General features: G+C 42.2%; 1 protein-coding gene across 8 annotated transcripts in view; it reads left to right on the top strand.

Annotated features, from left to right (window-relative positions):
* PROM1 (prominin 1) overlaps window positions 1–23860 on the top strand; it is a 112396-nt gene that overhangs the window by 43935 nt on the left and 44601 nt on the right. For 6 of the 8 annotated variants that reach the window (XM_033106757.1, XM_033106753.1, XM_033106754.1 and 3 more), the window contains one exon: window positions 15088–15143. The exons of 1 other annotated variant lie outside the window; for it this stretch is intronic. In XM_033106757.1, the coding sequence (XP_032962648.1) occupies window positions 15088–15143 (56 nt within the window). Of the gene's footprint in view, window positions 1–15087; window positions 15144–22892; window positions 22916–23860 lie in introns of those variants that run through there. One more of the 8 variants, XM_033106760.1, reaches the window with a different exon arrangement.

The following is a 23860-nucleotide window of genomic DNA, read 5'->3' on the forward strand; positions in this document are numbered from 1 at the left end:
TTAAGATCATACAGCTAAATGAGAGTTGGTAGCATAACAAACAGGAAAGAGGAAAGACTGGGGAGGTGCTGCCTGGGAGGTTTCTGAGCACACAGGGGGCCTACTGTGTTGTTTGCAATTGGATTCCTGCTGCTTGGAGCACAGTAGGAGCTTTTGTTGAATATATATGTTCTAATTGACTAGGTAAGCAAACTATTTAATCATTTTTTGTAATGTCATTCATTACAAACGCAGCAGGTATACCTTTATTTATTGCCATTTTACAAGTAGTATGTGTTAATACAAAATACACAGAAAGAGAGGAAAAAAAGGTCCATTCTTCACCAGCGATAACCTGGGTTTACATTGGCCGATTGCTTTTCAGATTTTTTTTCTAGGCCAAGAGTTATTTTTGCTATTGATTTTATGTAGCTAAAAATCACAACTATGATGTCCCCATATAGAATGTAAGCATAAAGGTCTGACCTAGAACAAAAGCAGAAACACGTTTACATCATCTGGTTTCAAACCATTTACCTGTGTATGCAGATTGTCTAGGACTGGTGTGCTTGAGGGTTGAATGATTTTTTTTTTATTATGATAAATGAGATAAAAAAAATATATAAAAGTTTGCCCATTTAAAAAACAGACTGAATTAAGGACTTAGACCTGTAAGAAAATCAGATTTTGCCTGATGTTTAATGTACCATGGAACAGCGGGGTTTTCAGGTTCAGCAATAATGGTGTTTTGGGATTCTGTTGTAGTTTGTAAGAAGTCTGATTTCTCAGCCCCCACCTCCTTGGAGGCTTAATGAAGAAGCTGAGGTGAAGGACGTGCAGGAACTTTTTAAAACGAGGCAAAACTTCTTAAGAATAATATACCACGTTTGACTTCTAGATTTTTTTTCCAAGGAAAATATCCTTGCTCAGAAGAATATTAGCTTCTGAGATCTCGTTTAGCTGTCTTGTTTGGGGCATGCAAATTTTACTGAACCCTTGACACAGGTGCATACCACTGGGTTGGGGATTATGAGATTTACGTGGGAGAGAGAACATTTCCTACTTTAAAGAATGGACAGTCTCTAGTTTAGGAGACAGTGTATTTACAGAGAATAAATATGTAAGCCAGTGGGTCATCAAATGTCACAAGTGAGTGGTGAGTTGTAAGAGTTTAGCAATAAGGGAAGTCAGCTCAAGTTTTAACTTACAAGGCTAGCGTGAGGGTTTTGATAGATGGGGGGATCGCATCAGAAAGTCTCAGAGGGGTCATGAGCAAGTCAGGTTTTGTTTGGGGGACCAGGGGAGAGATCTGGCTGGATTCGAGGGGTCTTGTTTGGAGGGAGATATAATTACAGCAACTGCCAATTTATTGCTTGTATATAAAGTATGTGTGGGGCATCTTGCTCAAAGCTTTTCACATATTTCATAATAATGGACATTATGTCCTGCATTTTAAAATTGAGACCCAGGGACGTTAAATATATCGCCAAGGTCACAGCATTAAGTATCAGATCTATTAATAGAATCTGAATTTAGGAGTGCCCGATTTATGGTGACCACTTCATTTATCATCTAAACCAGGACATTTTAAGAATAAAAGGGAACACTGGTGATGATTAGGCCAGAACAACAGGTTCTGTCTGGGCAACCAGGACTGTCTGGGAAATCCAAAATATATGTTTGGTCACCTTAACTCCAAATCCTGCGCTTGCGTTGATTTTAATTGGAAGGAGAGGGTCACATTACAGATAGTTTTAATGATAACATAGAAGTGGTTGTAGACTAATTAATCTGACAACTCTGAATAGAATGGAATAGAGTAGGAGAGGAGAGGGAGGCCAAAGGAATAACCAGTAGGCGACTTCATTAAAAGTAGATTAGATGTGATGAAGAGCTGAGTTGGATGGTGGAGTGTGAGGGAAGTAAGATTATTTATAATAAAAAATTTCAAACCTACCCCAAACTGGAGAAAAAGATAATACAATGAATTCTCCATATGCCAGTTGCCCTGTTGAAAAAAAGTATCTGGTTTTGTCTTGTTTCCTCTAGTGTCTTCTTTTTTCTTAAAATAAATTTTTTTTTGGCTAGAATTCATGTGTAACATCATTTCACCTTCCACCTCAATGTGAATTTCTAAAGAATATGGAATTTTTTTTTGTTATCCAACCTACCAAAATTAATACTAGTTTTTTACTGTTCATTCTCATTATTAAGTTTAATATCCACATTTCCTTAATTATCTTTTTACTGAGTCCTTTCTTTCCTTGAATCAGAATCCCAGCAAGGAAGAAGGAAACCACAAAACATTGTGACTCTCCAAAACCGAGTCCAAAAGTTTTGGGCTTAATAAGCAGAAAAATAGGTTAACTGGCTACTGGGTACTGGAAGTACAGTTTGGAAAAAAAGAGTTTGGAAGAGTTTACAGAGAAAGATGGGAAGAAATCCAGGAACTTTTTTCCTTCCTGATTTTTATTTTGAATAATTTAAAATCTTTAGAAATGTTATAATAGTATAAATGAACACCTCTATATCCTTTACCTGGATTCATCAATTATTAATATTTTGCCACACCACTAAATATGTATGTGCATCTCAGAAGAATAAATCATTCTTCTACATGACCACATGCAAGGATGACACTAAAGACATTTAACTTTAGGATAACACTTTTATCTAATATACAGTTTATATTTATGTTTCTTAAAATTTTCTATTAATGTTCTTTATATTTTTTATTCCCTAGATCTGGTCAAGAATCCTGCTTTGCCGGAGTCAATTTAGTCTCCTCTAATCTAGAACAATTCCCTAACCCTCCTTTTTTTTTGTCTTCATGACATACAAAATTTTTTGAAGAGCCTAAGCCACTTTTCCCCGAAAAATGTCTCTCAATTTTGAAATTATCTTGATTTCTCAGGATCGAATTCAAATCAAATATTTTGTCTGGGATACTACACAAATGCTGTACCCGCTCAGTGGATCACATCAGGATTGACGTCAATTTGTCCCATTATTGGTGAAATTAAGTTTGATGATTTGGTTAAAGTGGTATCTTCCAGATCTTTCCATATCCTGTCCTGTTCCCTAACAATCATTTGGCTAGTGCTTTTAGCATCCATAGATTATATTCTTGTCTTAATAAATCATTACTGTGGTGGTTATAAAATGGTAATGTTCTATCACTTCTTTCCCCCATTTGTTACCATGTTTCCCCGAAAATAAGACTTAGCCAGGCAATCAGCTCTAATGCGTCTTTTGGAGCAAAAATTAATATAAGACCTAGTCTTATTTTACAATAATATAAGGCCGGGTCTTTAACATAACATAACATAACATAACATAACATAACATAACATAACATAACATAACATAATAATAATATAATATCATGTCTTATATTAATTTTTGCTCCAAAAGACGTGTTAGAGCTGATTGTCCGGCTAGGCCTTATTTTTGGGGAAACACTGTAGTAGTTAGTAAGCTTCCTACTATATCAGAAGTATCCTGGTACCATGTTATGGGAATGAGGTAAACCCACATAGTCTAGGGTTTCCCAAGGATTCAGTCAGTGGTGATTTTGTGAGTGGCCTGAACAGAGCTAAAGGATATGGATTCTGTGGGAGTTCAGTGAATGTATGTATTTACATACAGATGTAGAAATAGGGGAGGGAGCCCTGAAGTTCTCCAATTACTGAGGAAGTTTTATTGGGCCTGGGATTCTCAGTGTGGGCCCCCCAAGTGCTGAGCTATCATAAAGCTTTCCTTTTCTTTTTCTTTCTTTTCTTAAATGCAGATATAATGTATTTAGGAAAATTTATTACTTAAATTTCTTACTTCTGACAGTTTCTAGAAATGGCCCATAGAATAGTACCATTTCTATTCTTAAGGAGCTTAGAATTTTTAAGCATTATCTGCATTTTTTTTTAACTTTTATTTATTTTAATTGTGTTTTTCCAGGACCCATCAGCTCCAAGTCAAGTATTTGTTTCAATCTAGTTGTGGAGGGTGCAGCTCACAGTGGCCCAGTGGGGATTGAACCGGCAACCGTAGTGGTAATGAGCATTGTGCTCTAACCAGCTGAGCTGACCGGCCACCCCATAAAGCATTCCTTTTCATCTCCACTGGCTGCCGGTTTTCTGATCCCATAGCTAATAATCTCTATGCCTATAGATAGAAATCCAGCAGAAGTTGGTTTGCGTTAAAATTGAAAGAATTTAGTGGTCTTTGGGTATTTCATTCCCTTTCTCTTCATTTGGGGTTTTGTTTTCTGACACTCGGGAAGTTTATGTAGGAGAGATTCAAAGCAAATAAGCAGATGTCATATTTGTATTGGGTTTGGGAAGTTGTCTGTGGGGGGCCACTGAGCTCTTCTTACTAATCCCAGTCTCATTCTGAGTTTCTAACTCTGCTCTCATCCTTGCCACAAGGAATAACTGGAAGACTGTGTTACAATGCTGGGCTCACTCAACTGGAGTCAGGTCCCAGCTTACTTGATTCCAGAAAAATCATTTTGTGACCAAAGACAGCCCTGGGTCTGGAGTCCCTGACCAGTCAGCCAATGTGGGTCTACTATTGATCCCAGAGAGACGGGACCGTGTGTGGAGTCTGAACTCCCAAAGCACATCCGGTGAGGCTTGGCATCCCACTCAACCCACTCAACCCACTCAACCCATGCCCTCCACTCAGCCTCTTATGACATAAATATCAGCACGTTTTGAGCTCGGCGAAGGCGTGACACCCAGTAGATACATACTTAACAGCGTGATGGATATTTAGAGTTTTTAGGGAGCTCAGAGATAATTATTTGTTAATGGCCTCCCACTACTCAACAGATTCTTACTGATAAGATAGCTTAACATTTACAGATGAGGAAACTGAGGCACAAAATGGTCAAGCGACTTGCGAAAGGCCACGTAGCTATTAAATGACAGGGCTGGAATTCTCTGTTCTTAACTGCTATGCTAATTTTCTGTCTTTCCTCATCTCCCACCTTGGGTTTTTAATTTAAACAGTACCAATTGTTTGTAATTCCTTAAACCAGTCATTTTCTTTGCACCTATACATTGTGTTCCTTTTCCCTGAAAGTGCTTCCTTGTCATGTAATAATTGGATACATTTCTACTCTTCTTTTAAGACGGTCTAAATATCACCTGCTCCAGTAAGTCTTCCGTACTCCCCACAACTCTCCTAACCTACCCCGCTGATATTGAGCCGTGCATGGCCGCATCCTCCCACTTAGCACGTCTACTTCTTTTTATCTCTGTATCCGCCATACCAGTGGCAATGAGCATTGTGGGATGTTTATGTCATCCCTGTATGCGCCCATTAACAACATGGATTATATCTTTTCATCTCTGTATCTTAGCACCCAGTGCTGGGTCTGGGACACATTCATGCCTGTTAAATATTTTTGTGAATGTAGTCTGACCATGTTATTACACATGTGAGGAAACTTAGGCCCCAAGAATGTAAAGGACGCACTGAATGTCATGGAGCCAGTAAATGGAGAACTGGGACTAAGACCAAAGTCTCTCATCTCTCAGACTTATCCTCTTACCTGCCATTAGCAGATGTATTGCTAATATTTAGCTTGGATCGAGAAGCCCAGAGATACATCTTTTCATAAACTACCACTACAGCTGCTACCAGCACCACCATCACCACCAGCTCCCCTCCTCCACCACTTGAGGGCATTTATTTTGTGTCAGGTACCATTCTGAGGGCTTTACACGTAGTATTTACATTGCTTAGAATAAGCTCGCAAAGTTAGTTTTATTAACCCCATTTTACAGATGAAGACATAAAAGCATAGAGAATTGAAGCCAATGGCCCACGTCACTCCACGTGCCCACAGATGGCGAGGCTGGACCTGCAATCCGAATCCACACAGGGTTGCCTTGTGGAAAGAGCACAGACTTTGGCATTAAAAGGATCCTGAGTTTGCATTCCTGCCCCACCATTTATTAACTGAGTGCTCTCCTGCATCTTCCTGCACCTTCCTGAACCCCAGCTTCCGCATTTGGGAATGAGAATGACACTGCTTCCCCTCAAAATGTGTAGCAGGAGTCTGCTAGACGGCCACCTCACGTCATTTGCAATCTCTTTGATAAGCTCACAAGGAGCAATTTGCTTTCTCTCCAACTTACAGATGATGAAACAGAGGCCCAGAGAGTTTCTGGTCCCATATACAAGTCAGTCACAAAGCTTCTAAGTGCTGGAGGCAGCCACTGTTTTGGAGCCTGACTGATCCTAAATCTCATGCTTTTCATGCTCTGCCACACGGCCCAAAGCACTAAGCTCAGTGAGTGATTCATGGTGCCCAATTAACACACTTCCCTCCCCTCCCTTTCCTCTAAAGTACTCTGAGAAAGTTAGAAAGCAAGGGAAGAAATAAAATCCATATGTTGGAGATTCGGGCAGAGCAGGACCAGTTATTACAATTTTAGAGAATTGCTACTGGGCTGACTTATGGTAAAAAACAAAAACAAAAAACATTTAAGGAGAGTAGAGAGCCCTCTTATTCAACATGAGTATGACTGATGGTTAGTTAAAGTTGGTAAATACAGGGAATCCTAAAAATTATATATACTTTTCTTAAGCATTTCATTTTACCCTGAATTATAAATATAAATCCCCTTAACATTTTTTTTGTTTGTTTCTGTCATTGAAAGTTCTAACACTTGAATTATCTCTGAGTCTGATTCTATTGTATTCTCTCTTCACAATGGGTTATTCTCTTTTGTTTTTTTTGTGTCTTGTAATTTTTTATTGAATGCTGGATACCACCTGTAGAACTGTGGAAACTGGGGTGAATATATCTGGATATGGACATGTGTCCTCTCCCATCAGGCTGTTAGTGGGGGACCTTGAGTCCCTCTGGTTAGGACTTGAGCTGGTTTGAGTCGGTTTGCTGCCATCATCCCCTTCAATGTGCCACAGCTTAAATTCCTTCGACGGTGGACTGCAGCCACTTTGTGTGTAGTGTGGGGCCTGGCAGGCCAGACGCTTTTACTCAGTGTTCCTGTTCCACCCTCAGCTTTTAGCTGTCCCTACTCAGCAGTGCCACAGAAGGCCCCCTCCTGCTTTTGCTACTTCCCTCATGATGGAAGTGCTTGTCAGTTGGAGCCAGGTTCGTGGTGGGAGGCAACAGGGCGTGTCTGTTATCCTGGGCCAGCCCCAGTCTTAGGCAGACCCTGTGCCTCTGAGCCTGGGGAGAAGAGTGGGGCGTTCTCAGTGTTCCTGTACCTCCTCCACATGGCAGCTAAACTGTTAGCTGGAGTCGGTGTCAGTGTTGGAGCAGAGTTTTATACCCTGATCCCAATGGTAGCGTGCCTACAGGTGTTTTCCTTCCCCCAGAGTTGAAAGGTTTTGCTACTGCTCTGTGCTCCTGCAACAATGGGCCTTTCCCCATGTCCTACAGGCAGGGGGATTCCAATATCTTCCCCACAGGCAGCCTTTGCCTGTACTCCCACCTTAGAAGCAATGGGGTTTGCCTTGGCCACGGGGCAGAGAGGGTCCACTGCCTCTCCCCCAATGACTTTAAGGCTTTTGCTTCATCTGAGAGAAACATCTAAGGATATAGATGGGGCTTCGTGCTTGTCCCCCAGCTACAGCCCATCACCTCCCGCATACCTTTGGGGGGACATTTTCCAGGTTTTCTCCAAAGACTCCCCCAGTCTCTCTCATGAGCACCCACAGGGGCTTGCAAGCAAAGGGAATCTCCTTGCTGTATCTGGAACTTATAGAATCTTCCACACGGGCATGCTAGCCCACACTCGGCCTTCAAGAGCTTGTGAGCATTTTTGGTGATTTCTCCTTACCAGCTTTAAAGAGGAAATTGTGTCCCTTGTCTCTCCTCGGAGGACTTGGTGCTCTTTAGAACTGATTTCTTTGCAGCCTCAGCTCTCTGGTGGGCCAAGGAAAAGCACCAATGTCATGGGTGACCTGCCTAGTTCTCCCCGCTGGTGACAGGGGCGTTGTCCTGCAGATCCCTACCTCCTAATTCCCCACTGAACAATCTTAACGTCTGGTGAGTGTGAGTCTCCTGACAGGAATGTCCCCGACAACACAGCTTTTATGATTTCCACTTTGTGTTTTATGCCAGTGACAAGAATTTGTGGTGGAAGTGTAGGCTGATTTTTTTCCTAGTGTTTTACTGGTTTTTCTCTCTGAGCTTTTCCAGTTGCCTCTGCTACACTGAATCCAACAGCTCCTTCTCTTTTTTAAAACAATGCCTCTTGACTGAGTTTTTAAAAGCATAAAAAACGCTTTACTGAGTTTTTAAAAGAATTTGTATAAATGACAACCTTTGCTTTTTGTAGTCATGTTTTACCTGTTTACATACTATTTAATTAAATCATGTACTTGCCACAAGTACAACTAGCAGAAAGCAGTTTGGGGACAAACACACGAGACTCTTGGAGAGCCCAGAACTCAGTAGGCGCAAGCAGGAGAGATGGCTGCACAACCACGAGAAAGTGGGTTCCGGTGCGTTATTAACAAAACACTGGAAGAGGGTATTTTGCCTGAAGCAAGCACTTGCTGGGACAAAACTGGGCTTTCCTAGATCTTGAATATTTAATTATTTCTTTTGCAATCATTATTTATTGGCTAGCATCTAAATTTTTCAGATTTTAGCCTCGTTTCTTTTCAGTTTTTTTTTTTTAAATGACAAATTCTACATGCTGAAATACTCCAAAAAGGACTCGAGCACATATCCCACACAAGATGTTGTAAAATCTGATTACGTTTATAGGAAGTAGAATTTTAACTCAATAGTATTAAGAACTATGTCCTTTTATGATTTGGGGGAAGGGGAAACATTAGAAGAGTATGTCAATAAAAGTAATTCATTTCAAAATTTCAAAATATTGTTTTAAAAATTAAAAGTGAACTCAAAGTATATACAGGGGTTAAAAAAAAAACAAGTCCTCCTTCATTCTGCATGGTAGGCCTCTTTCTGTCCCCCGTTGCGGGGAGGCGATTGTCAATATATGAGCCTTCTGTCACACAGCAGAACAAAATGGGGTTTGGATGATTTACATTCTCACAGGACTGTGTGTGGAAGCGTGTTGACCTTCGTAAAGACCGCAAAATGGAATTCAAACCACATCCTCAAGGCAAACTTTTCCCAGTGAACAGCAGAGGCAAAGGCTGTCAATTGAATTACACTTTCCAGGAATGTCTTGGGGAAGGAAACAGACCAGAAAGAATCCACAGATACTTCAGCTGTGTTCCCTGGCCCCTCTCCTTGGATTCACCAGGGCTGGCAATACAGCTGCCCCGCCTGGCCCAGATCCAGGGGCCCCTTGCCAGCACCCCCTCACTAGGGAGGCCACTGAGCCCCGAGCCTTATTGGACACGCAGCTGTGTCGAGGATTCCACGCTCCAGGAGACCCCGAAAGTCCCCCTTCACTTGTGCAACCTGAGTGCCTGCTTCCTCTGAAGGTATGTGACATGATTTAAGGGCAACCCAGGCCAGTAACAGGCTTGGCTGTCTGCTGCTTAAAGGTAAAATGAAATCCCAATGCATGGATCAGTGTGAACCATGGTAGAGAGAAAGCTGCAAGGGCCAGACTGGTCCCAGATGTTTGCATAAGGATAGCTTCCTGTGCAGCATTTTCCTGGGAGAGAGAGTCAGTGCTATCATTCATTTTGGTACGAGTCCGTGTGTGTCTGTCCTTCAGGGAGAAGCAAGCAGCTCTAGTCAATTAAAGAACTACACAGTCACATGTTGACAGCTGTAATGAAGTATAAAGCACACCAAGGGTGCCCGCGTTGTATTTTTTTATTCAATTACAGTTGACGTTCAATATTATTTTATATTAGTTTCAGGTGTATGGCGTAGTGGTTAGGCATGTATGTGATTTATGAAGTAATCTCTCCGATAATTCTGGTACCCACCAGATTGTATTTTAAATAAAGAAAAAGGGGGATCACCCTCCGGAATACTTGATTATATTCTTGGAGGCAGCAGGAATACATTTGATAAAGTCCTAATAAACCCGCCTTGGCTTCTAAAGTTCTGAAGCATCAATTCCTTTATTAAAAACCAAACCAAAGAGTTTAGTCATGTTGACAGAGGTTTTGAAGGGTAGAATGAAGTGCTCCGTGCAACTGAAGAGTGCAGGACGTTGGCTTTGTGAAGTGGTTGCGAAAATGCATATCACTCCAGTCTAAACTCAGATAGGCACATCACAGGCAGCAGGAAATATGCTACTCGAGGGATTTGGTGAACTCCAAGGTCAGAGGCAGTTGCATCTTTTGGGTCCCCAAAATCATTTCTTTGCGCTCAGCCTCACCCATGCCAGCCATGGGAAGATGTGAGTTAAGGAGCGGGCGGGTCGTATTCATCCCAGTGACAAAGGAGAGCGAACACATTCTACCAAACAGGGCTGCTGGGAAGACGGGCTTCCTAAGTGCATTCTTCAGAGAAGCAACTCTTAACCTTGCAAGTAACGAACTAATTTTGTTCTGTCGTTTTCGACAGAAATCTTCTCAAAAGACATTTACTTGCCTGCCTTTTAATTGAGCGCACACCAAACATAAGCAGGTTTGGGGAGTGGCTAAGGGCAATCTCTCAAGGTTAGCTGTCTTCTGAGACGACGTGTGGTCCCTGCTGTTGTACTAACTGGGTCCCGGTTGTGATCCTTTGCTTTGGCAGGGCCTCACGTGTCAGGAGTTGCCATTAATGGTGGGGAGTCTGCCTGCTCTGCATGCAACGGCGCTGCTCTGACGTGCTTTGCTCCAACACGCGTGGCCAGAGTCCTGGTTCATGTTCTGTGTTCACTTAGCCAGGCTGTAGTTCCCAGTGAGTTAAGGAAACGCTAAGCTAGGTGTTGGGGTGAAAGAATTTTGTAGATGTGGTTAACACCTCCAATGAGTTGACTTTACGTGAAGGAGATTACTTTCAATAGTGTGGGTGGGTATCATCCAATCAATTGAAGGTCTTAAGAGCAAAAACTGAGATTTATGGAGGAAAAAGGAATTCTGCCTCAAGACTGTAACATGACCTCCTGCCTGAGTTTCCAGCCGGTCAGCCTGCTCTAAAGATTTCATCCCCTACAATTCCTTAAAATAAATCTTTCTATATGTATCTCTATTTTATCTCTAGGTTTCTCTGCATCTCTGTTTCTTACTGGTCTTGGTTCTTTGGAGAGCCCTGACTGACACAAGCGGTTATCCCAATGTTTGGGGATTAGGGTGGGGAGGAGTATGTAGTTAGAGAAAAGGCTAGTCCTCTCCCCATTCCAGTCACTGAAGAATCAAATAAGCCAAGTCCCCTCCTATCTTGAGGCAGAGTCTATGGTCACTGAGTGCTTTCTCTGAAATACTCGTGCTATGTGTAGGTGGTGTAATTTTGTGAGCCACTGATGCCATTTTCATCAACACTAAGCTTGTGGCTTGGATATGGGGTGGTTGGCAAAGTCAGCCTTTAAATTAGTGAGGAGCTTCTTTTACCATAGGGGCTATCTTAACTTACCTCCCTTCCAGGCAGAGGACTCATACTCCAAAAAGGACCTTGGCTTCTCATCAAATGATGGGCAAATAGATGTGTATTTATATACCTTAAGTTAAGTCTGAGGCACAAGTCCCTGCCTTTTCTTTTTCCATTAACTTCTCAGGTATCAGAACTGATCACACTTACTATGCTGATTCAACACAGATTTAAACATTTTCATGCAACTGAGTTGGCTTCTTAAACATTTTTCTTGGTAAAAGGTAAGCTAAGTCAAATTATCCAAATAACCAGAAATTTCTGAATTTGTTTGAATTAATGAGATACATTCCTGTGAATCAGGAATTTCTAAAGCATAAAAAAGAAAACCCAGTAAGCCTAGACCAATTAGGGAAGAACAGATTTGGTAATACTGAATTACCTCTGTTTGTTATCTAAGATCCCTTCCATTTGGGAGCTCTGGAGAAAATGCTGGGGACTACATGCAAATCACATAAAAGTTTATATTTTCACCAACAAATTTTGTATCTTGATATAAATCTTCACTCTCCTCCAGAAAGAGCAGCTGGACCTGGTTCTCCCCACCCATTTTAACAGCATTCTGTGCACGTAACTCTTGGAGAGGGTACCAAGATCTCAAGCCAACTTAGTCTTAATCCCTTTTCGATACACATTTCCCAGAATAACACTGTAACCCGAGAGCCTTTTCTTTAAATATTTTGGCAGCAGAGACACGCTTGAATCCATGGTTTAAACTGGGTATGAACATGTGTTTTGTAGATTAGGAAAATTCATTTGGTGGTGAAGCTTTTGAAGGGGTTATGGTCATTTAAGGCAGGCACGTGGATAACTCCCAGGGCTTTGCAGACTCATGAATAATGGCAGGCAGGATGAGTTTTGTCTGAGCTATATCGCATTGCATTTGGCAGTGATTTTTCTGGGTTCAAATGCCTTTTCATGCATTCTCTTGTATGAACACAGAAATTTCAATCTTTTAAGAAGATAGCTTTTAAAATCTCAGTTTACATGAGTGCCAAGCTATTGGCTTCCCCCAGTCTCAGTCTGCTGTGTGATATGTATCTGTATATCCTCTCCTGTGAAAAATGAGGTAACCTTTGTTTGGTCAAAGCGGGTAGAATAGGCTACAGAAAGAGGGTACACATAGCAGGAAAATGTTAGGTGTCTCAACTGGCGAAAGCTTTCTCAGTGAGGGTAAGCGTCACCATTTTCTATAACAAACAAGCCAAAATTTCAGTGCCAGTGCTTATTTCTCACTGCTCAGTGCAATGTAGGAGTAAGTGGTGGAGTAGAGAGTTCTGGACCCTTGGGCTTGCTCTGTCCAATGGTTCTGCCATTCCTTTGGGCTTCCGAATTCTCCAGTGGATCCTCCATATTTGGGTGGGAGATGGGTAAAGAGGCCAAGCATTAATGGTCTTCTGGGAGGTTTCAGAGGCCCCGGCTGGAAGTGTTGTGCACACACATCTGCCCACATGCCACTGGCCAGAACTCAAGTCACATGGTCTTACCTTCCTGCAAGGGGGCTGTGGAATCAAGCAGCGGGCCAAAGAAAACGGGGTGCCATGGGTCCTGCTGAGCACTCACATTCTGTGCCACAAGCAGAAGGCCTGGAAAGGACAGAGCACTGAGGGTGCATGGTACTACTAGAGTGGAGGTGAAAAGGGTTTTCATGAGAGCACATCGTATACCAAGCATGGCCCTAAATACCTTCCTTAGGGCAAAAGGCCTCTTGCTCTTCCACACCCCGTGTAATGCCAGCCCATCCAGGAAGTTCACACTCTTGGAACTGTCTAGGTTTGTGTTTTATCTGGACTTGTCAGGCATTCCAGTGGGTTTGCCTACCTGCCCCTTGTCCCCTCAGGAATTTAGTCGAGACAGGGGCAAGTTGTCCAATGCATTTTTAAGATCCTGTGAAAAGTCTTTTATGCCTGGAAAGAGAATTGTGTTCTAATTAATATTTAATTTATTAAGGTTATATATTTACAAGCCTAGCTTTTATGCCTCGAAATCGAACTTGAATATCATTTTATTCTACTTCTAAAATTAATACCTTTGGTGAAAATCTGAATAATCTCTTTCATTTTGGTCAGTGTTGATTTAATGCATACATTAACAGATTGCGTCATTCTTAGTACAGGGACCGTCCACACCAGGTGAGTTTAAGATGTTGCCATTGAAAGTCAAAGGGAGACACTATGGTGTCTCCACAGAGAGATACTTAACCCTACTTATGCTCTTAATCACATTTCCCTGCAAACACTTAAGTGTCTGCGAGGGCTGACTCTGTGTGTGTGTGTGTGTGTGTGTGTGTGTGTGTGTGTGTGTGTGCAATTTCTGTTAATAAGAGTTCTGGGTGCAAATAATAAATTTAACCTGACATTTAGGGGAAAGAAATGATTCACTCTCTAAAGTTTGTTCCTAAAGAAAAACCTGTTCTGTACATTTTAATCTCCAGTTTTAATGCTGAGCACCATAATGCTTCTAAGTCTATAACTTCACTTTAGGCTTCATTTGAATAATTCTGTCTTGTTGCATCTGGTTAAAGACACTAGAAGACATCAGGTAGAAAAAAAGCAACAGAATAATTAAAATGACCTGAATATAAAACTTCAGTAAGACTTTTTTAAAAAACCTTTAAAACAAGACACCATAAAATTGGAACACTTTTGGCAGTAAAAAATGAGCAGCGATGGACAAAATTAATATTTACGTAATAAATATGGACAAGTCACTCTCCCTGTCTGGACACCCGGTTTGCCATATCATTACTAGATTAGGGAGTCAGAATCGGCAGTGGCTCTTAACCTATGTCAGAATTTGAAAATGCCCCAAATGAACAGGCACAAAAAAGTCCAATTTTGTATGACATTTCAGGGTTTCATGCAGTGTTTAGAGGTGGGAAGGGAGAGATGTCCCATGAGATTCAGAACTCTCAGGTTAGGTTAATTGTAAGATTCCTTTCATTTGTAAAACATTATATAAATGTGAATTTATTGAAAAAATTGCATTCATAGTTCCAAATAATTGAGAATTAGCAATTTCAGTGTAATGTTTTTATCAGTGACTATTAACGAAGTATATGTGGTTTGCTGGTCTAGATTAAGGTGTATTGTGAGAAACTGAAAACTTAAAAATGGTAACCCCCTAATTCTGCCATTGGCAAATTAGTGAGTCAGAAATATTTATCCTACAGTCTTTGCTTTAGAGCCTCATTAGCTCAATTATTTACCTACATTAAGAAATAGGAATAATTCTAAGAATACTACCGTGTTTCCCCGAAAATAAGACCTAGCCGGACAATCAGCTCTAAAGCGTCTTTTAGAGCAAAATTTAGTATAAGACCTGGTATTATATTATATTATACCGGGTCTTGTAGTAAATAAGACTGGCTATTATATTATATTATATTATATTATATTATATTATATTATATTATAAGATCGATTATATTATATTAATTTTTGCTCTAAAAGACACATTCGAGCTGATTGTCCGCATAGGTCTTATTTGCAGAGAAACATGTTATATAAAGGTAATTTGTGAACATATGTAGACCTTTATTTTCTAAATATGCATTTTACATTTTTTACTGAAAAAATAATCTTGCTATTGTTTTGTGGCTTTTCTTTTCCCAGATATTTTAAGGAAAATAATACAAAAGAAGTTTGACCTCTCAACTGATTATGAGAAGGTAATTTTTATTGATATATTTGTTGCTAAAATAAGCATGAGCAAAATTTTGGCTGACTTGAAAGTAAATCTTTAAACAACTGGTTATTTAATCTGTGAATTTAGTAACCTTTTCTGACTAGGAATTTCTAAAGAATATTGGAACTTTTTATAAATCCCATTTACAAAAGCTGTGTTTGAAGAAGCATTCACCTTTCAAGTTATATGTTATTTAAAAATGAAGATTTCCATAAAGGAAGTATTATGCTACCTTTTTAGCTGAGGGGGGAGAGCTCTACCTACAGTTGACCCTTGAATAACGTGAGAATTAGGGGTGCCAGTGCCCCCACACAGTTGGAAATTCATGTATAATTTTGACTCCCCCAAAACTTAAGTACCAATCGCTGTCGAATGAACTCAAAGTGTCTGGAGGCATTGCTATAAATAAATGAAAAAGATTTATTCATGGGTCTTAAACCTTGCCAACCGAAACACAACTAGGCAAAACCCAGAAGGTGTTCTGAAGAAGAAAGAAAAGTTCAGAGTTGTCACACTAACGTCACATTCTTGAGACTAATACGTCCTGCCTTCTTAGCTTCTGGATTGGTCCGAGATGATGATCCACTAGATGACCAGTGCTCTGGATAATGAATATCAGGTGTCCGAATACGTGAACATTCTTTCCTTAGTCCTTCAGGGGTTACCACAGGGTTATCTGGAGGTTTAATGTACATTCAGCCATTGTCACTGGATGTGAAAGTTCAAAAGTTGAAGTTCCCAGGTGGTTAAACCAAGAATACAATTGTTTCCTGAGACCTCAACCTATTTGATTTCAGTAATTCAGCAGCTTGACTATAGTGACTCCATTTTATTTCTTCACCCTATTCCTCATGGCCTACTCTTGGCCTTACCAATAACATAAACCGTCGATGAACACATATTTTTATGTTATATCTATTGTATACTATATTCTTACAATAAAGTAAGCGAAGAAAAATGTGATTGAGAAAATCATAAGGAAAATACATGTATAGTACTGTACGTATTGATTGAAAAAAATGTGCATATAAGTGGACCTGTGTAGTTCAAACCCATGTTGTCTAAGGGTCAACTGTAGAATTGTTTGAACATCCTTAGAAACAAGGATGGGTACTTTGTTTTAAAAGATAGTTTGTTAAAAAGTAGCTCCCCATTTGAACAATGTTTTTGAGCTCTCCATGTGTGTACTTGGCTAGGATTGGAAGGATGATGGAGATGAGCAAGATAACCTTTGGTCTCAGGAGGCACGCTGCAGAGACAGTATCTAATTATTTAAAGAAGAAGGGAAGGAGAAGAAGGAAATAAGTAGATTTATAAGTAATGTGCAGAGGAGCGCAGAGGAAACATAATTAATTCTGACCAGAAGTTGGGACTTGTTATAAAAAGGATAAGGAGGGCTGGAGCAGGTGGGGCGGTAGGTGGCTTTGCTGGCATTCCAGGCTGCGGGGACCACACGAGCCACGAGGACATGGTGTGGAAGAAAGAAGCCCATGGACAGGGCAGGTGGGTGAGGAAGGAGAGAAAGGACAGGTGAGCTGGGGCCGCATCCTAGGAGGACCTTGCATATCTTGCTAAGATAGGTGGACAGTATTTTCAGAAAACATATGGTACCTTTCACATCTCTACATAATACCAAGGTGCTGGTAATTCACTCCGCTGGCATCTACCTAAACTGAAGGATGTGTTCTTTTGATTTTGGTTTATGATGAGCATAGGTTGCCAGTGAAACAAGCAGGCAAATGTGTGTTGCATTGAATGTTATGAAAATAAAAAATAGTTGAATCTGTTTGTCAGGCTCTTAGTCCTGCAGGGCCGGGCACTTTGTTCTCCCCTTTCCTGGTACAAAGTGGTTGACAAGACAATGATAAAAGCAGTTGGAGTCGGGCTGCCACTGTCCATGGCAGAATTCTCAGTTGGGCAAGTCCCAACTGTGGTCAGCGTGGTATTAGATTTGGAGTTCGTGTAAAATCGGGGTTCCTTGAATCCTGATTTGCTCTCTACATCAGATGCCTTTGCAAAGTGATAAGAGCCATTGGGGTGGGGATGGAGTAGAGAGAGGAGACAGAACTGAGCCCACATGAGTGAACTGAATGCTACCATAGGTGTGGCGTGGGTCATGTTTCCCACAGTGACCCAAGGAAGACCAATTGGGTTACGCAAAGACACCAAAGAAGCCAGAACACCTTGGGAGGGAAGCTTCTAATTGGTTTTAACCTGACCTATGCTGGGTGTGTTAGGCTAGACTCCCTCAGAGCAGACCCTGAGTCAAAGACTGAAGGGCGAGTCATTTGTTTGGGAGGCAGGGAACCCTGACGAGGAAGTGGGGAGGTGCTACAGGAGCGGGAGGGCAGCCTGTAAAAGATGTGCCCTTCCACCCCTCCCACAGGGCGTGGCTGGGAATTCATCCTGCAGAGCTGCTGTGGGAAACCCCGCAGACCACCTGTGTCAACTTAGCCCACAGGAAGCGGGAGGGAGCTGAAGTAGCCATACACCAAGGTCAAAGAGGCACTGGTTATGGGCCACTGGGGGCTGCGGGAGAGTGTTAACCCCTGAGCACTTCGGACCTTTTAAGGTTCTGGAAAATGCCTTGGCGCACACAGTTAAGATACCAGAAGTTAGAAGTCTGAGGAACACCAAGGTGACCAAGGCCCGAGGGACAGGGAGAGGCCAGTAGCATCTTCCATACTGGCCAGTACCCACCGGCTCTCTAATTAGCGCAGTCACACAGGTAAGATCTGTGTGACTTTGTCCTGAGCTCAGTGTTTCATCTTCTGCTGAGCTCTCAGGTGGTCAGTGACCTCACAGCTGGGGCTCTTTTAGTGAACTTTCTTTGTCAGGAGGTTCAGAAGCATTCAGAAGTGCAGACCTTTTGTTCCAAGGGGTGGGGAGTGGGCTGGTTTTGGGAGGGAAACGCTCCCCTTCACAGAACGGCCTCCCTTCTGACTTTAGCTGAAAGTTGAAAGTAGTACCTACGTTAAGATCCTTGGGCCCCTTCTCCCCCCTGACATTGTTATTACACTTTATGGAATGTGTTTATTTAACTGAGATTTACAGAGAACTCTCGAGAAACAATGCATGGTAGGGGTACAGACATGTGAAAGTATGGCCTTTACTCCAAGAACTCGCAGTTGGTGAAGGAGCAGCTGTGGGATAAGATACATGCATGGATGTTGTGGGCTGAATTGTGTCCAAAAGTCGTATGTTGAAATCCAAATCCCTAGTACCTCAGAATGGTTTTGTATTTAGAGATAAAGTCTCTAAAGGGGTAACTGAGTTAAAATGGGGTCATTAGGGTGGGTGCTAATCCAGTCTGACTAATATCCTTGTAAGAAAAGGAGATTAGGACTTAGACAGGACAAAGACCATGTGAAGAAGACACAGGGAGAAGGCAGCCGTCTGCCAGCCGAGGAGAGAGGCATTAGAAGACACCAAACCTGCCAACACCTTGGTCTTGGAGTTTCCGGCCTCCAGAACTACGAGAAAATACTTTAAGATTCCGCAGTCTGTGGTACTTTGTTAGCAGCCCAGCAGACTAATGCAGTAGGTAACTGGTAGACTAATGCAGGATGGAGAGGGATACACATCATAGAAGAAGTTCTGGTAAAAGCCTGTGAATGTTCAGAGGAGGGAGAGTGTACTTGCACTTGGGGAAATCAGGGAAGACTCCACGGTAGAGCTGGCATTTATACTGAGCCTTAAAGGCAAGTCGAGTAAATGAGAAACAAGGTCTTGCTTCCATTGCTAAACACTTGGTTCAAACCACAAAGCTTCTCCAAGTGTGTCTTAAACTGTGTCATCTTCCTCTCTGTGATACTAAGAGATACCATTTCTTGTCTGCCGACTGCCATGCACGGGATTGGGAGCCTTACATTGTTTCTAATCTTCACAATAGCATGTGTCCAAGCAGAAGTATTTCTGCACTGTACATGCAAGAAAATCCTGTACTCAGAGAGGCTAGGGAACTTGTCCAACGTCACCCAGTGACTAAATGACAAAGCTGGGATTCGTACCTAGACCAGACTAACTCGAAACAATGAAATACACTACCAAGAAAAAAACAAGGCTCATTCTAGACCACTGTGCTATAGTCCTAAAGTGACTAATTTAGAAGAAACAGTTATCATGTATCTTGAGCTGTGGGCAGAGTGTGGCAGCCTTTTATCCGTTCAACCATAAAATGCTAGAGCAGGTGATTATTGCTGAGGGAAAAAGAACAGGCAGAAATGGAAGCCTAGAAGGGAAATAGGACTTGGAATTCTGGAGCTATATGGAAAAAGGAGGATCAGAGAGATGAAGCCATAGACATCCAAGAAACAACTCTCATAATCCTAGTTTCCTAGCGTTTCTGTAGCACATACTATGGAGCAGACACCCTTGAGCATGACGTACAAATATTCACTCATTTAATCTTCACAGGAATAGTCTGTCTTTACCAGAGGTGTTGAGGTAGAGATTTCACGGGCAACTCATTTATCTATTTAGTTTATGGGACATTCAGCATGCCCAGTATGTGCCATGCCCTGTGCTCATGATTCAAAAACAAGCCATGCCGAGCACAGCCAGTATTGCAGAGCACCTGAATACTACTCCTTGGGGATCAGAGAGGGTGGGCGGCCCCTTTCCAGATTCTCCGCCTGCTGGCTGACTGTAAACGAAGGGAAACATCACCCACCTCACCTGCTTACATGGGGTTTCTGCAGAGAGAGCCTCTCAGCCTAGCTTGTCAAGTGGTGTCTGTACAATTAAATAAAAGAACTCAATTCCCATCCTCAAAGAATGCATAGTTTGGGGCAATTATATGTATGACTTACGCTCACTCCCCACCGATAGCCCCGGAGTGCCACCCGCGTTTCAGAGAACAGTTGTCCCAGCAAGCCCACCGCCTCCCATCTGGTTCATTGTGTGGGTCAGTGTCCGTAGGGACAGTGAGTTTCCTGGGGATGACTTCCTGAATTAGTTCCCACGTGGCCACGGTGCGTCTCCACTCCAACCTCTGTTAACTGTTCTTTAGATTTACCTGGTTTGTATCATTCATTTCATTCCTCAGCCTACTTTCCTTTCCACTACCTTTTCCACTACCTTTTCCTTTCTTGAAGCTTCCTTTGGGGGCAGGTACAGGGCTTGGGACCCGTCCCTGTTGCTTTTCACGACCTCATTAGCGCTCACGGTCGTGGGACGTGGATTGGCGCTTAGTAAGGGTCAGGTCATCAGTGCAGGCGGGTTTGTGATGTTTGAACCCTACATTTTTACAAAAGGTAAGTGAATAGGTTCCTGTTTCCCACCCTCCAAGAGGTGACGTGCCGCCTGTAAGAACACACTCTCCTTTCCAGGTAAGGGAAGAGCTTCTAGGACTCTCAGATGGCATCTCGCTAGAAGGCGGTGCAAGATAGTCCATGACTGGGGTCATCATGTAAGGCTCATGGGAGCTCAGAGACGAGAACAATGCTGTGCATCGAATATTATTGTTATATTATTATTGTTATTGTTATTATTATTATTATTATTATTATTACTATTGATTGAGCATTACTCTGGGCAGGCATTGGTCTAAGTGTTTCACGTGTATTTACTCATTTAACTTATATTAAATAGTACACGTAGAGTGCTTACAACAGAATAATGCACAAAACATGTTGCTTCTCATGGTTTCTTACATTGCCTTTGCAATAACTGCATAAAACAGGGTCTCCTCTTATCTCCATTCTGTCGATAAGGTAACCACGGCTCTGAGTAGCGTTGTAGCAATGCCTAGACCCGACCCCAGGGATTCTGATGTAGTTCGTCAGGGTTGGTTGGTCACTGATGTTTTTCAAAACCCTGGGCGATGGTAATTGGCGATAATTGGAGTAGGGAATTCACAGGCACTGAGTGGTGGGGACAGGGTGCAAATTGCTGCATCGCATGGATCATAGGCTCGTACCTGCATGACAAGCAGTGTAGACACGGAGAAGGTCCACCAAGGAGTTTGTTGGTACCCTACCAAACATATCGGGCCAGGCTGACTCTTGGGCAGGAAAATTAAACACAAAGCAAACCGCTGACGGGTGTAGCTTACCAGTGGTTCTGCCCTGGCCGCCACCCACCATGATCAGCCCTGGGAGCTAAGTGAGAGCAGGTTTCCCAGACTTACACCTAGTCGGAGGTGTAAGGTGACACTTATGTTAGAGACAGATTCCTGCTCTCACCCAAATCTCCTGACACCCGCTCCAGGGGAAGAGCCCCAAACCAGTGTTTTTCACTTATACTGTGAGGTGCTGATGCTGGTGAATTTGGGAGGTAACAAGCCTGTGGGGCCCTCACCCAGGGAGGGGGACTGGGGCCATTCAAAATGTCCCATGTGACCTTGGGGGCAAGTGTATCTGAATTGTCCAAGCCAAAATTTTGGATGCCTCATTTAAAAGTTATTAATATTATAAACATTTTTTCTTTCACGTCAGGGAAAATCTGCCATCTAAGGTAATAGTTTACAAAGTTGGATTTTTCTGAAGCAGACAATTTCAAAAATGTCATCTGGGGAACAAGATAGAGCCACCTAATTTTTTTCTGTCACAAAAGTTCATTGAAAGTCAATCATAACAATAATAAATTTGTTCCCCTCATACACATATCACCCCCCCCCCAAAAAAAAAAAAAGGATCGTCTTATAAATTAAGCACATTCCGCTTTCTGGGAAACTGATTACTTCTTCTTTGTTTTTCTCTTCACTGCGGGTTAGTCCGCCCTCATCCCTCATCAGGCCCCATCTCTGGATCACTGTTTAGGTATCGCTGGTCTAAGGCAGTGGGTTCTATTCCCTCAATGTATTATTTTATCTGATTCTGAATAGGCAACTACTGTGTGCCAGGTCCCAGGCTGGGCACTTGGGAGAGAATGGTGAGTGTGACTATTATGGTTTTGCTCTCCTGGAGCACACAGCATGGCTCAGGAAATGGTCACATGGGAGCCAGTCACCCTACGTGGGGGAAGTGCTGTGAAAGGACACGTGTGGGACCACAGGGCAGCACAAAAGAGGGATGTGCAGCAAACCCAGACTCGGTTGTCAAGACAGACTTCCTGGAGGAAGCAACATCCGAGCTTAGACTTGAGTTTCATCAGCGGAAGAGGGATGGGAATAATGTTCTGAAGAAGGAAAGCAGCGTGAGGGAACTCCAAGCAGAAGGGGAGAGAGAACACGGTGCTTTCTGGAGACTGGAAGGTTCAGGAGGAATGGGGACGTGAAGCCAGGATTAAATAAATGTAGGACCACATTGCAGAGTCTGGATTCAATTTGGGGGGGTTGTGGCATGCTATAAGCAAGGCAACGGACTATTAGATTTTCATTTTAGAAAGGACACTTTGGAAGGTGTTGCCTTTGGCTCGGGGGGTCCTAGGAAGCTGCCGATTCTCTGTTTTATGAAGACCACATGGTTAGTGTGTTCACCTTTTGTACCTTTCTCCCTCGTTCTCCTGTCCATAACTGACTAGCGTACTAAGAACCTTTTAAGAAATCCAAATGTGAATTCAGAGGTAAGTTCCAACCTTGATGCTACCCAAAACACTGTTCCTCTGATAAACACTGCAGTTTAATACTCCTGTCTCGTGGTGGCCTTTCTCTCACTTGGTTTTCTCTGTGTGGGATGTGAATGTTCTCGTTGTACAATAGCACATCACTCACGTAAGTTTTTCTGTTTTCTTGACGCATGCTGCCTGTGCCTTACACAAAGTCCTCATCCGCCTTCTCTTCCACAGCCGGAAAACGTAGTCTTGACTCTGAAGGTAAAATTCCTGTCTGCTGCTTCCCGTTGCGCTGTTTAAAGCCAGTGAGTCATGTGATGCTTTTGCCGGAACTTTCTATGCTTCACTGTTATCTCCACTGCAGTGGTCTTGACATGATTTGTTCATTTTTGTTTCTGCCATTGTCTTTAGTCTTCTCTTTCAGTTTTAGCAGTTCATGGAAGAATAGCGGTCCATCTCGGCAAGTTTAAATCTTGAGCTTCCCTTCAACCTAATCCACAAAGGGCTCCGGAGAGCTTGGTGTTTCAGAAAACAATTTAGGTCCTTGCCAGACTTCAGCCTCATAGTAAACTCTTGAAATGTCATACGAGTACCTTGTTCCTGATCCTGTTTGATGACCTAATGTTTAGTCAGTAACATTAGGCAAGGTCCTATATCAAACATAAAATTTGTATCTGGAGCTAAAAGGAGCAGCGTATTTAGAACATTTCAATACACCTTCTGTCCTCAGTTTGGGTTCAGTGTTTCCTAAGATTCAGAAAGGATTTTAAATTCCTTTAAAAATAGTAAATAATTTAGGATATTGGCTGAGAAATGGTAACAAAATATGTAAGAATCTGGAGTGTCTGGGGCTGGTTTCTTGGTTGGCTAATGATGTGACTTTTCAAGAAAGCGTTGACAGTGCCAGAAAATAATGACTTTTCCTGGCCATTGGGTGGGCCAGATAATTTTCACGTGCCATGTGCCCCTGATTTAATACTCTTGAGCTTTTACTCACAGAGTTCATTAATATTGATTGAATATTTTCTGGGCACTTGGCTTATTGTTTTCACATTAAATCATTTCATTATATGTTCCTTACACTATACTTATGAGCTGAGTGCTACTGTAACGTTTTCCGGTTGAGGGAGCTAGAAGCCCCTGCTGCGATTGAGAGCAGGTCCTCTGACTCCAAGTACAAGAGTTCTCTCTCCCAAGACAACACAT

Source organism: Rhinolophus ferrumequinum, chromosome 5 (assembly GCF_004115265.2).
Source record: "Rhinolophus ferrumequinum isolate MPI-CBG mRhiFer1 chromosome 5, mRhiFer1_v1.p, whole genome shotgun sequence".
NCBI lineage: Eukaryota > Metazoa > Chordata > Mammalia > Chiroptera > Rhinolophidae > Rhinolophus > Rhinolophus ferrumequinum.